This window comes from Heteronotia binoei, chromosome 5, assembly GCF_032191835.1.
Source record: "Heteronotia binoei isolate CCM8104 ecotype False Entrance Well chromosome 5, APGP_CSIRO_Hbin_v1, whole genome shotgun sequence".
In the NCBI taxonomy this organism is placed as follows: domain Eukaryota; kingdom Metazoa; phylum Chordata; class Lepidosauria; order Squamata; family Gekkonidae; genus Heteronotia; species Heteronotia binoei.
In genome coordinates, this window is record NC_083227.1 from 11,657,737 (window position 1) to 11,672,326 (window position 14,590).

Below are 14,590 nucleotides of genomic sequence, written 5' to 3' on the forward strand. Positions count from 1 at the left end.
TGGCTTGTAAAGTCTATGGTTTGCTCTCCCCATTTGATGTCAGGCTGGTGTTTCACCAGCCAGCCCACCCCCACCACCACGTCAAAGGCCGATGAGGGGGCGATTACAAACACCTCCAATCCCCAGTGGTCTTTAATTCCTACCGGCAGGAATTGGGTTTCTTCTACGCACGGCTCCCCCTTCATTACATCTGTTCGAATTGGATCGGGTGGGGTAGGGGCGTCCGGGCTAGTCCCAGAGCCTCTACTAACCTAGGGGTGATAATTTCCCTTGTCAATTAGGGCCCGAGCGTGCATAAATCATTTCAGGTTGGGGTTTAATAAAGTCAAGGGGACTAAGAATAGTTCGCCAGTTATTCTCACCCACATCTGCGCCGATACTGCGACAACCTGCCTTCCGGCACCACTCAGGACAGGTCGCTCTTGTTTCCCGCCGGCTCCGGTCCCCATTGATCTTCATCTAATTCATTTCCTTTTGTAAGATCCTCGTCAAGCACCGCTAATAGTGCGGTGTTGCCCCGATTGGGCTCCTTTGATTTCCCGGAGGCTTTCTTTGGCTTCAGTACTGCTGATTTGGGGGCCGAGGGGTGGGGGCTCGAGGTTTCTTGGGGCAGTCCCCAACTAGGTGCCCTGGGTTGCCACATCGGAAGCACTTTCGAGTGGCGGCCCTTTTTGGGGCTCTACTTGGTGGGGTTGTTTTCATAGACTCAGTCTTTGCCCCCGACCGAGCCTCACGCCCCCCTTTCCCCCCTTCTTGTTGTTGCTGCATGGCTACGCGTTCCATGTTGGTCTCGACTTCCCCCGCTATTTGCATCCACCCCATCAAGGTGGTCGGGCGGGCCTGGTGGAGTGCTTTGTCAAGGAGGCCCGATCGGAGGCCACTCTGGTAGGCTTCAATTTTCATCAGTTCGTTCCAGCCTCTCACCCTCGTGCAGTGGGTTTGGAATTCGGCTGTGTACTCTCTCATCGGCCGTGCGACCTGTTGCAGATTCTTCAGGGCGGTTAGGGCCCAAGCCTCTCGAAAGGGTCCTCGTACTGGCGTAGCATGGCCTGCAGGAACTCATGGACATTTCCCAGCTCAGGGCTCCGGGATTCATACAAGCTCACGTACCATCATCTGGCTGCCCCCATCAGCTTCAACCCCAGGTAGTCCACTCTGTTGAGCTCATCGGGGAAGGTGTATCCCCAGTAGTGCATGTAGCTCGTGGCTTGGATTGTGAAGTATTCTACTTCCTCTGGGTCGCCATCGTACTTGAGATCGAGCTCCCTGGTTCTCCCCTGGTCCCGGGGTGCTGGCCCTGTGGGTGCTGTGGAAGGAGCTGGACCCATGGGTGCAGGTGCCGCTGGAGGAGCGGATGCTGCGCCCGTGGGTGGTTGCGGAGCAGGTCAGTCTGGCCCTTGGGGCTCCTGCCGTTCTAACTCCCACATGGTCTAGAGGCGATCAATCTGTTGCCCTACTTCCCGGGCCACCGCCGCGGTGTTGTTTTGGATTTCATCCCGGAGATCCTTGGTCAGCCCCCGCATCTGGGTCTTCACCTTCCACAGGATCCTCTCCTCGAGCTGGGCATCCCTTCTCTCTCGCTCAGGATCCTCGCCTCGGTCCTCCTCCTCGTCTGACTTGGGTAGGCTTACCCAGAAGGGGTCCACGTCTTCTCTGTTTAATTTATTTGATTCGATTCAAAACTACAGTGAAGATAGACAATGTGACTGTAGAAGATTAGAATTCCAACTGAACTGTGCTGAGACATCTACCCTCTTTGGCTGGTTTCTAAGTGCTTGAGTTTTCTCTTTCCTTTTAGCTTCATGCTTTCCTGAGGAACATCCCACTTTCCAATACTTCCGCGGGTAAAGTGTACTTGGATGAGAACAGGGACGTTGCAGTAGATTATGACATTGTGCAGTGGGTGGGATTTCCCAATCACTCCTACGGGGGAGTGAAAGTCGGGACTGCGGAGAGACAGCCATCCGGAGAGCCCAAAATCACCGTTCACCACAAGGCCATTATGTGGCCCAAGCGGTTAAACCAGGTGGGGAACTCTATTGGTTTCATTGCCTTTTCTTAATTACTTTCTATGATCGTGTAAATGAATGTATCTGTGTTCTAGCTGAGGCATATTGAAATAAACAAAATCCAGAATTCAATATGGGACAATGTACAGAGATTTTGCACAGTGATAATAGCGGTACTAGGGCTGCTCTGGGCATATTGGTATCCACTCCTGGAAGGTGTGTTTTCTAGCTAAAGCCATGCTTTTTTCACTGTGTATAGGCAGAAGTCGAACTCCTTGTTATTCAGTCCATACCTGGCCTATCCAATCCTCAAACTTCATACTGTGTCTAGTAAGAGAGGCTGCCCCTGCATCTAAAAATCGCCCTGAAGATCACATTTGAGGTCAGTGCAGATATGATCCATGGTGGTGCATTAGACTGGGTCTTGGTTAAAGCCAGGATGTACTGGAAAACAGACAGGAACAACTCATACAGGATCCAACACAGAATCAGGGCTGCCAACCTCCAGTCGGGGCCTTGAGATCTTCCAAAGTTACACCAGATCACCAGAATAAAGAGATCAGCTCCCACGGATAAAATGGAGAACAGACACCATGGCATTATTGTATGCTACTGAGTACCCTGCCTTTTCCAGACTCCGCTTCCAAATCTCCAAAATAAAGAGATAAGGTAAAAAGGTAAAGGTGGTCCCTCTGTAAAAGCACAAGTCGTTTATGACTCTGGAGTGCCGTTGCTTTCACTTTTTCACGGCAGACTTTTTACGGGGTGGTTTGCCATTGTCTTCCCCAATCCTCTATGCTTTCCCGCCAGCAAGCTGTGTAGTCATTTTAATGACCTCAGAAGGATGGAAGGCTGAGTCAACCTCCAACTGGCTACCTGAACCCAGCTTTGGCTGGGATAGAACTCAGGTCATGAGCAAAGGGTTCTGACTGCAGTACTGCAGTTTTACCACTCAGTGGCATGGGGCCCGTTAAATAAAATAAACACCCTCCCAACCCACAATTTGCAAACCTACTCAGACCTCATATGGAAGAATCTCTAGTGGAAAGGACCGTCAAACTTGCACCTTCCACCAAGGTGGTAATTTCTGAGCCAAGACTCTAAACCATCTACCTTCCACAAACTTGAAGAAATTGTGTCTCCTTTGCTCTGGCCTAGAAGGCCTAGCATCCAGGACCAAAGATTGCCAGTCCACAGCCTCCCATCTTCTGTCTTAAGTCCACAGATCCTTCATTTACCACCTCCAGTGCTTCCTTTTGAATTGCCCAGGCTCAACTGAGCAAAGAAAATTCGTCTTCCACTCCTGTGGTAGCATCACCCTCAAATTAAGGCTTGAACTCTGAACCAAGAAAGCCAGGCCTGCACAGAATATCTACATGCACAAAATTGATATTCCCTTTCCCCTTCTTGACTTTCCGGTTAGTCCATACCCTATTCTAGGTGTTCGAAGAATTGTCAGCCTGGACAAGCCAAGATGACTCAGGAAGGGAAGCCATTTTGCTGCTATGACTGTGTCCCATGCCCGGAAGGAACCGCCTCCACAAAGGAAGGTGGGTGACTGACTCCAAAGAAATGAGCTTGCTAAGTTTTAAGAGAGAGAGCCAGAAGGCAAAGTATCTTCTCCACCCTCTGCTGCTCCATCTCTCATCACATCAGCTCTCTTTCCCTGCCAAAGTTTCTGGAGCAGGGATAGGTCAGCCAGACCTGAAAAAGACCTCTGGCATCAGGGACATTGCATAGGAGCAGAACAGGTAGGCAGCTGCCTAGGGCACCATCTGGCCTACAGGGGCGTTGCAGGGTGCCCTCTCCCCCAACCCTGCCATTCTCATCATCCCAGGTTCGCACAGACCCAGGAAGGCAAGAACGGCTGGACGGCACTGTGGTGTGTGCTCTTCTCAGAGCCTGCCTTCCCTTGCAAGAAAAGTGGGCTCTGAGGACAGTACACAGTGCCCCACCTCTCTCAGCTTCCTGGGTCTGCCGGGAGAAGCAGCGGGGCCTAGAGCGCAAGGAAACCTGGTGCGGGCCTTGTCTGGCATAACTGTCTGAAAGGATTTCTAAGAGAAATAACTAAATAAGCTGTGTCAGCAGACAGCACTAGCAGAAACAGATAAATGAGAAGGGTTCGTTCTTCAGGTTTGTGCATTAAGATGCAAGAACATAAGAGAAGCCCTGTTGGATCAGGACAGTGGCCCATCCAGTCCAACACTCTGTGTCACATAAGAACATAAGAGAAGCTATGTTGGATCAGGCCAGTGGCCCATCCAGTCCAACATTCTGTGTCACAGAAGAACATAAGAAAAGTCATGTTGGATCAGGCCAGTGGCCCATCCAGTCCAACACTCTGTGTAACATAAGAGAAGCCATGTTGGATCAGGCCAATGACCCATTCAGTCCAACACTCTGTGTCACATAAGAACATAAGAAAAGTTATGTTGGATCAGGCCAATGGCCCATCCAGTACAATACTGTGTCACAGAAGAACATAAGAGAAGTCACACTGGATCAGGCCAGTGGCCCATTCCAGTCCAACACTCTGTGTCACATAAGAACATAAGAGAAGCCATGTTGGATCAGGCCAGTGGCCCATCCAGTCCAACACTCTGTTACACATAAGAACATAAGAGAAGCCATGTTGGGTCACGCCAATGGCCCATTCAGTCCAACACTCTGTGTCACATAAAAACATAAGAGAAATCATGTTGGATCAGGCCAGTGGCCCATCCAGTCCAACACTCTGTGGCACAGAAGAACATAAGAGAAGCCCTGTTGGTTCAAGTCAATGGCCTATCCAGTACAATGCTCTGTGTCACAGAAGAACATAAGAAAAGCCATGTTGGATCAGGCCAGTGGCCCATCCAGTCCAACACTCTGTGTCACATAAGAACATAAGAGAAGTCACGTTGGATCAGGCCAGTGGCCTATTCCAGTCCAACACTCTGTGTCACATAAGAGAATTCATGTTGGATCAGGCCAGTTGCCCATCCAGTCCAACACTCTGTGACACATAAGAACATAAGAGAAGCCATGTTGGATCACACCAATGGCCCATTCAGTCCAACACTCTTTGTCACATAAAAACATAAGAGAAGTTATGTTGGATCAGGCCAGTGGCCCATCCAGTCCAACACTCTGTGTCCCAGAAGAACATAAGAGAAGCCCTGTTGGATCAGATCAATGGCCTATCCAGTACAACACTCTCTGTCACATAGGAACATAAGAAGAGCCATGTTGGATCTGGCCAGTGGCCCATCTAGTCCAACACTCTGTGTCACAGAAGAACATAAGAGAAGCCCTGTTGGATCAGGCCAATGTCCTATCCAGTACAACACTCTCTGTCACATAGGAACATAAGAAGAGCCATGTTGGATCTGGCCAGTGGCCCATCCAGTCCAACACTCTGTGTCACAAAAGAACATAAGAGAAATCATGTTGGATCAGGCATAAGGTGAGTGCAAAATCGGCCCTTGTTTCACATCCCCAGCTCAGACAAACCCCACTGTCCTTCAAATTCATCATTTTTTAAAAAAAGTAAGTGCTGAGACAGTCGAAGAAAACATACAGACCTGACACCAAGAAAATCCCCTAGTGACCCAGAGCATCTCGGATTCAGAGGGATGAAATCCCTGAATTTGGAAGCACACCTATCCATGAGACTTTTGGCAGTTGGATGTATGGTCACCCCTTTATATATCCTTGAATAAATTACAGATCATAATATTATGACGACGATATGTTAGATACTAAAATGGAGCGCCAGGACCTAGCAACAGTGATTCATGCGACGGTCACCTCAAGATTGGACTACTGTAATGCCCTCTACATTGGGCTGCCTTTGTGTCGAACCCGGAAGCTGCAGCTAGTGCAGAACGCAGAGGCCAGGCTGTTACTGGGACTCCCGAAATGGGAGCATATACAGCCAGGGCTGTGCGGACTGCACTGGCTGCCAGTTATATACCGGAATCGCTACAAAGTGCTGGTTATTACCTTTAAAGCCCTATATGGCTGAGGACCTGCCTACCTGAAGGACCGTCTCTCCCCATACGAGCCCCAAAGAGCACTGAGGTCAACAGGGAAGAACAAGCTGACTGTCCCTGGGCCAAGGGAGGCAAAATTACAGAGCACGCGGGCACGGGCTTTCTCCGTGGCAGCCCAGTGCCTGTGGAATCAACTCCCGGAGAAGGTGCGGGCCCTGCGGAGCTTAGACCAATTCCGCAGGGCCTGCAAGACCATCCTCTTTAGGCAGACCTTCCCAGACTGCTGACAGAGGATGGCCAAATGGAGGATCCAACAAAATGACTCTTTAATGACTCTTGCCATCATTTAAAATTTAAATATGTAAATGGATAAATAGTGCCCGGAACATCTCTACTGCTGTAAAATTATAGATTATATATAGATTATATATGCTGGATTAGTTTTAAAATATGTATTAACTATGTATAATTTTAATGTTGTTTTAATTATTGTACTCTGTATAATGTTTTATTGAATGCTGTTAGCCGCCCTGAGCCTGCCTAGGCGGGGAGGGCGGGATACAAATAAAATTTAACAATAATAATAATAAAATGGTTTTCTTCTTTCCAGATGCAGACCATTGTGACAAATGTCCGGAGGATCAGCATCCAAACAGTGGCCGAGATAAATGCGTGTTGAAGGCTATAATTGTGCTTTCCTACGAAGAATCTCTGGGGGTTATCCTAACTGTCATTCCTCTCTTCTTTTTTCTACTCACTGGTGCTATTTTAGGGCTCTTCATTAAATTCCAAGATACTCCAGTAGTCAAAGCCAACAACCGGGACCTCACCTACATTCTCCTGGTTTCTCTCTTGCTTTCCTTCCTCTCCTCCTTTCTGTTTATTGGCCAGCCAACAAAGCTGACATGTCTCCTTCAACAAGCCACCTTCAGCACCATCTTCTCAGTCTCTGTCTCTTCTGTCTTGGCCAAAACCATCACTGTGGTAGTGGCCTTCATGGCAACAAAGCCAGGGAACAGGATGAATAAATGGCTGGGCAAGAGTTTGGCCAACTCCATCATCATCTCCTGTTCCAGTGTCCAAGTTGGACTCTGCATTATCTGGTTGGCAACCTCTCCCCCCTTCCCAGAGACCGACATGCACTCCCAGGCTGGGCAGATCACGCTGCAATGCAACGAAGGGTCTGTGGCCATGTTTTATGGTGCCCTGGGCTACATGGGCTTCCTGGCTGCCGTCTCTTTCACGGTGGCTTTCCTGGCCAGGAAGCTGCCTGGGGCCTTCAACGAGGCCAAGCTGATCACCTTCAGCATGCTGGTGTTCTGCAGCGTGTGGGTGTCGTTTGTGCCCACCTACCTGAGCACAAAGGGGAAATACATGGTAGCCGTGCAGGTCTTCTCCATGCTGGCCTCCAGTGCTGGACTGCTGGGTTGCATCTTTATTCCCAAATGCTACATTATTATAATGAGACCTGATCTGAATACCAAGCAGCATTTAATGACAAAACTGAATAGATAATGGGACATCCCTGTAAACCTCTGACCACAGTGACATTTTAGCACAGCTAATAGATAATTTTTGGCATTTCCTAGGAAGGGAATCCTTCTACAGCTTTCATGAATTTGACATCTGCTTTTGATCTCATCTGAAAGGAGCATCTTGGGTAGAAACCTTATCACATGCCTGTACTTAAATAACTGTTTGGAGTCTGTCACAATGTCAGGGGACAAGGAAGAGCCTCTACTGGCTGCCACCACTCCGGTAAAAGTCTTTTTAGAAGGTCCCAGCTAACTCACCCACCCTTCTTTTCCTTCTTAAGAAAACACTTCTATCCATGACCGAAGAGACGTGTGGAGTATAACAACAGTATAACAAGACAGTATAACAGGCAGTATAATAAAACAGGTTTATTATACGTGCTTGAGAAGAAACAAGTGGGATGTACAAACTTTGAGCACAGCAGTGAATATCCAAAAAGTAAAGGTGGAACAAAGCAAAAATAAAAACTCCATTGCAACTAACTAAAAGTTTTCTTCCTATAATGTGAACAGACCCAAACTCACCATTCCTTGTGTGAGGGAACCCTCCTGCTGCACCCTTCCCAGTGATAACTCTCCTGACTGCAGCCTCTCCAGAGAGAACACTTTCCCTCTATACCCAGGTCTTTTTATTTCCTCTTCCCAGGTCCCACCCCCTGTGATCTTCACTGGGCAAATTTTCCCTACAACACCTCTGCCCACCCAATCAGAGGGACAGAAGGGATCCTGGGATATGTAGGTCCTGTAGCTACTCTAACACAGGCTTCCCTGGAGCCTGTAGGCCACACTAGGCTTAGAATCATGATAGAGTTGTAGAAAGGAGAAAAAGTCCTTAAAGACTAATAGAAATTTTGACAGGGTAGGAATTGTCATGACTCAGTGCTCAGTTCTTCAGATACCAGTATAAAACAGCAAGAAGTGAGCAGGCCTCTGACCCTTTTCTATTGCAACAGACAGACTAACATGGCTACCCAACTTAATCTCTCTGTTTGGAGTCAGTTTTCCTGCTCCAGTGAAGGGCACCTCACCAATTCAATCCTTACTGCTAAAGGGTTATGGGAAGGTTGTGAGTCTTTTTCTTTCTCCTCCATTTAAACAATGTGGCCTCCACTCTTCATCCCCCTCTTGCAGAATTAGATGACATCCAAATTAACTAAAGTTCTGATGTTCTCCAATAACTGCAGTAAGCAGAATAGGGTTCCCAAGTCCAACCCCCAAAATATCTGTGGACTTTGGGGGTGGAGCCAGGAGACTTTGGGGGTGGAGCTAGGAGACAATGGGGTGGAGCTGGGGGGAGGGGTGGAAACGGCGAGCCGCCCCTGCACAGCTGACGCCTCTTCTCTGCTCGAAGTGGTTGCTCCTCTGAGATGGACTCAGGCTGAGCCCATCTCGGAGGAGCAGCCACGGCGAGCGGAGAAGAGGTGGCAGAGGCGTGGCGGGCTCTTCTCCGCTCGCCGTGGCTGCTCCTCCGAGATGGGCTCAGCCTGAGCCCATCTCAGAGGAGCAGCCACGGCGAGCGGTGAAGAGGCCGTCACGCCGCTGCCACCTCGCCCGCTCAGCCTCTGGGGTGGAAGCGGGGGTGTGTGGAGGCGGGCCGGGGGCGTGGCGAGCCGCGAGTCCGGGTCCTAGAAGGGCCCGGATTCGCGGCTCGCCATGCTCCTGGCCTGCCTCGCCCTCCCGTGCACTGCTGCCGCCTCTTGGCTGCTCCTCTGAGATGGGCTCAGCCTGGGCTCATCTCGGAGGATCGGCTGCGGTGGGAGGGGAGGGGGCAGCAGCGGCGTGGTGGCCTCGCCAGCTCCGGGATGCGGCGGCTGGCCATGCTCCCCGGCGCCATTTCCACCCCCTCCCCCCGCTTCCGGTTTTTGGGGGAGCGGGGGAAGAGGGTGGGAATCCTGGGGTCCCCCGCCAGGGCGGGAGGGTTGGGAAGCCTAAAGCAGAAGTTAGCTTTCTCTTCTTGTGTTCTGTCTTGAATGTCTTATGGTGCTCGACAGGCCTCGGATTGAGTGGGAGTTCACAGGAGCATAGCTTCTGAACCTTTGTGAGAGTTCCACCTCTTCCTTCTGAGACTTCCACCTCCTTGTCCATTGAATAGTAGGTGCAGCTGCATAACGATCCCTGGATGAGCTCCACCACCTATTTTTCTACAAAATGACTGCTGATGCTTGATAGATTTATTTATGGATGGACAGACAGATGGTAGGTAGATTCTAGATGGATGGACAGAGAGAGAGAGAGAGATGATATAATCTATCTGGGGCTATTTTTGTGGGAAAAGCCCAACAGGAATTCTTTTGCATATTAGGCCACACACTACTGATATTACCACTGTTTCATGCACACCTTTTTTGTGGGAAAAGCTCAGCAGGGACTCATTTGCATATTAGGCCACCCACCCCTGACACCAAGGCAGCCAGAACTGCATTCCTGTGCTCTCCTGCTCAAAAAAAGGCCCTGCTGCCTGTGATGTCACTTTTCTGCACCTGTGATATATTTGGCTGAGAAGCAGATGCTGAAGGAGAGGGAGACGGTAATGGACCTTGTACAACGCACATGATTGGCTCAGGGCATGAGATCTCATGGCTGCTGACCCTCCCCACAGCCTAGTTCAGGGGTGGCCAAACTGTGGCTCAGGAACCACACGTGGCTCCCTCAAGCATATTGTGTGGCTCTCAAAGACCCCACTGCCCCAGCAGCTGTCTTGGGGAAGGCGTCTGTGATGTCACTTTTCTGCACCTGTGGTTTACTTGGGTGAAAAGCAGATGCTGAAGGAGAGGTAGACAGTAATGAACCTTGTACCTTCTACAATGCACATGATTGCCTCAGAGCGTGGGTTCCGATGGCTGACGACCCTCCCCACAGCCTAGTTGTTGCTCCAGAAGTGTACCTAGTTGTTGCTCCAGAAGTGCAGCCTAGTTGTTGCTCCAGAAGTGCACCTTCCAGTCCCCAAGGAGATCTCCACCATTCAAGGAAAGTGAGGTCCCTCAAGATCCCTGTCTCCACCCAACAGGCCAACATTGTACACACCAATGAACAGTTAAGTAAATCCTGAACCCAAAAACATGCAGACCTGACACCAAGAAAATCCCCTGTTGACCCAGAGCGTCTCGGATTCAGAGGGATGGATCCCTCAATTTGGAAGCACACCTATCTTTGAGACTTTTGGCTGTTGGATGTATGGCCACCCCTTTAAATATCCTTGAATATATTACAGATCATAAGATTATGTTAGATATTAAAATGGTTGTCTTCTTTCCAGATGCAGACCATTGTGACAAATGTCCGGAGGATCAGCATCCAAACAGTGACCGAGATAAATGTGTGTTGAAGACTATAATTGTGCTTTCCTATGAAGAATCCTTGGGGGTTATCCTAACTGTCTTTCCTCTCCTCTTTTTTCTACTCACTGGTGGTATTTTAGGGCTCTTCATTAAATTCCAAGATACTCCAGTAGTCAAAGCCAACAACCGAGACCTCACCTACATTCTCCTGGTTTCTCTCCTGCTCTCCTTCCTCTCCTCCTTTCTGTTTATTGGCCAGCCAACAAAGGTGACATGTCTCCTTCAACAAACCACCTTCAGCACCATCTTCTCAGTCTCTGTCTCTTCTGTCTTGGCCAAAACCATCACTGTGGTGGTGGCCTTCATGGCAACAAAGCCAGGGAACAGGATGAGGAAATGGCTGGGCAAGAATTTGGCCAACTCCATCATCATCTCCTGTTCCAGTGTCCAAGTTGGTCTCTGCATTATCTGGTTGGCAACCTCTCCCCCCTTCCCAGAGTCTGACATGCACTCCCAGGCTGGGCAGATCACGCTGCAATGCAACGAAGGGTCTGTGGCCATGTTTTATGGTGCCCTGGGCTACATGGGCTTCCTGGCTGCCGTCTCTTTCACGGTGGCTTTTCTGGCCAGGAAGTTGCCAGGGGCCTTCAACGAGGCCAAGCTGATCACCTTCAGCATGCTGGTGTTCTGCAGCGTGTGGGTGTCGTTTGTGCCCATCTACCTGAGCACAAAGGGGAAATACATGGTAGCCGTGCAGGTCTTCTCCATGCTGGCCTCCAGTGCTGGACTGCTGGGTTGCATCTTTATTCCCAAATGCTACATTATTATAGTGAGGCCTGATCTGAATACCAAGCAGCATTTAATGACAAAACTGAATAGATAATGGGACATCCCTGTAAACCTCTGGCCACAGTGCCATTTTAGCACAGCCAATAGACAATATTTGGCATTTCCTAGGAAGGGAATCCTTCTACAGCTTTCATGAATTTGACATCTGCTTTTGATCTCATCTGAAAGGAGCATCTTTGGTAGAAAGTGCATCTTGGGTAGAAACCTTATCCCATGCCTGTACTTAAATAACTGTTTGGAGTCTCTCACAATGTCAGGGGACAAGGAGGAGCCTCTACTGGCTGCCACCACTCCTGTAAGGGTCTTCTTCAAAGGTCCCAGCTAACCCACCCACCCCTCTTTTCCTTCTTAACAAAACACCCTCTATCCAGGAACGAAGAGACGTGAGGAGTATAACAACAGTATAACAAGACAGTATAACAGGCAGTATAACAACACAGCTTTATTATACGTGCTTGAGAAGAAACAAGTGGGATGTACAAACTTTGAGCGCAACAGTGAATATGAAAAATGTAAAGGTGGAACAAAGCAAAAATAAAAACTCCATTGCAACTAACTAAATGTTTTCTTCCTATAATGTGAATAGACCCAAACTCACCATTCCTTGGGTGAGGGAACCCTCCTGCTGAACCCCTCCCAGTGATAACTCTCCTGACTGCAGCCTCTCCAGAGAGAACACTCTCTCGCTATACCCAGGTCTTTTTATTTCTTCTTCCCAGATCCCACCCCCTGTGATCTTTACCCATCAAATTTTCCCTACAACACCTCTGCCCACCCAATCAGAGGGACAGAAGGGATCCTGGGATATGTAGGTCCTGTAGCTACTCTAACACAGGCTTCCCTGGAGCCTGTAGGCTACACTAGGCTGAGGATCATGATAGAGTTGTAGAAAGGAGAAAAAGTCCTTACAGACTAACAGAAATTTTGACAGGGTAGGAGTTGTCATGACTCAGTGCTCAGTTCTTTAGATACCAGTACAAAACAGCAAGAAGTGAGCAGTACTTTCAACATCTCGCAAATTTTGTTAGTCTTTACGGTACTGCTGGACTCTGACCATTTTCTACTGCAACAGACAGACTAACATGGCTACCCAATTTAATCTATTTGTTTGGAGTCAGTTTTCCTGCTCCAATGAAGGGCACCTCACCAATTCAATCCTTACAGCTAAAGGGGTCATGGGAAGTGTAAAGTAGGGTGGCCAGAACATCCCGCCCTCCCGGGAAAGTCCCGCCTCCGCCTCCTGAATCCCGCGTCCCGATTGGCCAAGCTCGGGACCATTCAGAGTCCCGGATTGGCCAGTGCCCCTGTCCGTCATTTTTTCTCCATTATTTTTTTTAATGATGAAGCCAATTACAAGGCAGCCTGCCTCCCCCAGCCACTCACAGGGGCACCTGAAAGGCGAGGGGGGCATGCCAGGCACCAGGGCTCTCACCAGATTGGGCCCTGCTGCCTGCTCTGGAGGCTCCGCCTCCAGGCTTCCCGCCCGACTGCAGTTAACCAGAGAAGGAAGAGCGGAGAGAGAAGAAGGTACGATGGGGAGGGGAGGGAAAACTGGGGTGTTTGGGGGAGGAGGGAAGCCCCAGGACCATGTGCTTTTGCACCTCCTGTAGGAGCAACTCGTGAGTAGACAGGCCAATCCCCCCTTCAGAGGCAACTAGCCAGGAACGGAGAGGAGGGAAGCTCCAGGACCATGTGCTTTTGCACCTCCTGTAGCAGCAACTCGTGAGTAGAGAGGCTAATCCCCCCTTCAGAGGCAACTAGCCAGGAACGGAGAGGAGGGAAGCTCCAGGACCATGTGCTTTTGCACCTCCTGTAGCAGCAACTCGTGAGTAGACAGGCCAATCCCCCCTTCAGAGGCAACTAGCCAGGAACGGAGAGGAGGGAAGCTCCAGGACCATGTGCTTTTGCACCTCCTGTAGCAGCAACTCGTGAGTAGAGAGGCTAATCCCCCCTTCAGAGGCAACTAGCCAGGAACGGAGAGGAGGGAAGCTCCAGGACCATGTGCTTTTGCACCTCCTGTAGCAGCAACTCGTGAGTAGACAGGCCAATCCCCCCTTCAGAGGCAACTAGCCAGGAACGGAGAGGAGGGAAGCTCCAGGACCATGTGCTTTTGCACCTCCTGTAGCAGCAACTCATGAGTAGAGAGGCTAATCCCCCCTTCAGAGGCAACTAGCCAGGAACGGAGAGGAGGGAAGCTCCAGGACCATGTGCTTTTGCACCTCCTGTAGCAGCAACTCGTGAGTAGAGAGGCCAATCCCCCCTTCAGAGGCAACTAGCCAGGAACGGAGAGGAGGGAAGCTCCAGGACCATGTGCTTTTGCACCTCCTGTAGCAGCAACTCGTGAGTAGACAGGCCAATCCCCCCTTCAGAGGCAACTAGCCAGGAACGGAGAGGAGGGAAGCTCCAGGACCATGTGCTTTTGCACCTCCTGTAGCAGCAACTCGTGAGTAGAGAGGCCAATCCCCCCTTCAGAGGCAACTAGCCAGGAACGGAGAGGAGGGAAGCTCCAGGACCATGTGCTTTTGCACCTCCTGTAGCAGCAACTCATGAGTAGAGAGGCTAATCCCCCCTTCAGAGGCAACTAGCCAGGAACGGAGAGGAGGGAAGCTCCAGGACCATGTGCTTTTGCACCTCCTGTAGCAGCAACTCGTGAGTAGAGAGGCCAATCCCCCCTTCAGAGGCAACTAGCCAGGAACGGAGAGGAGGGAAGCTCCAGGACCATGTGCTTTTGCACCTCCTGTAGCAGCAACTCGTGAGTAGACAGGCCAATCCCCCCTTCAGAGGCAACTAGCCAGGAACGGAGAGGAGGGAAGCTCCAGGACCATGTGCTTTTGCACCTCCTGTAGCAGCAACTCGTGAGTAGAGAGGCTAATCCCCCCTTCAGAGGCAACTAGCCAGGAACGGAGAGGAGGGAAGCTCCAGGACCATGTGCTTTTGCACCTCCT

General features: G+C 50.2%; 1 protein-coding gene across 1 annotated transcript; it reads left to right on the forward strand.

The window, feature by feature from the left end:
• Positions 1-3,438: 3,438 nt before the first annotated feature.
• LOC132571701 (vomeronasal type-2 receptor 26-like) lies at positions 3,439-11,679 on the forward strand. Its single transcript, XM_060238494.1, has 3 exons — positions 3,439-3,559; positions 6,594-7,202; positions 11,345-11,679. The coding sequence occupies exons 1-3, from the start codon at positions 3,484-3,486 to the stop codon at positions 11,677-11,679; spliced, it is 1,020 nt and encodes a 339-aa protein (XP_060094477.1). The 5' UTR covers positions 3,439-3,483.
• The last annotated feature ends 2,911 nt before the right edge of the window (positions 11,680-14,590 follow it).

What these genes read in the sequence shown, in the direction of transcription:
- LOC132571701 (XM_060238494.1), top strand. Translation starts at nt 3,484, where the DNA reads ATGACTCAGGAAGGGAAGCCATTTTGCTGCTATGACTGTGTCCCATGC. An exon ending in AACCGCCTCCACAAAGGAAG is followed by an intron (nt 3,560 to 6,593) that starts GTGGGTGACTGA and finishes TCTTCTTTCCAG; the next exon opens with ATGCAGACCATTGTGACAAA. An exon ending in TGGTGCCCTGGGCTACATGG is followed by an intron (nt 7,203 to 11,344) that starts GCTTCCTGGCTG and finishes AATGCAACGAAG; the next exon opens with GGTCTGTGGCCATGTTTTAT.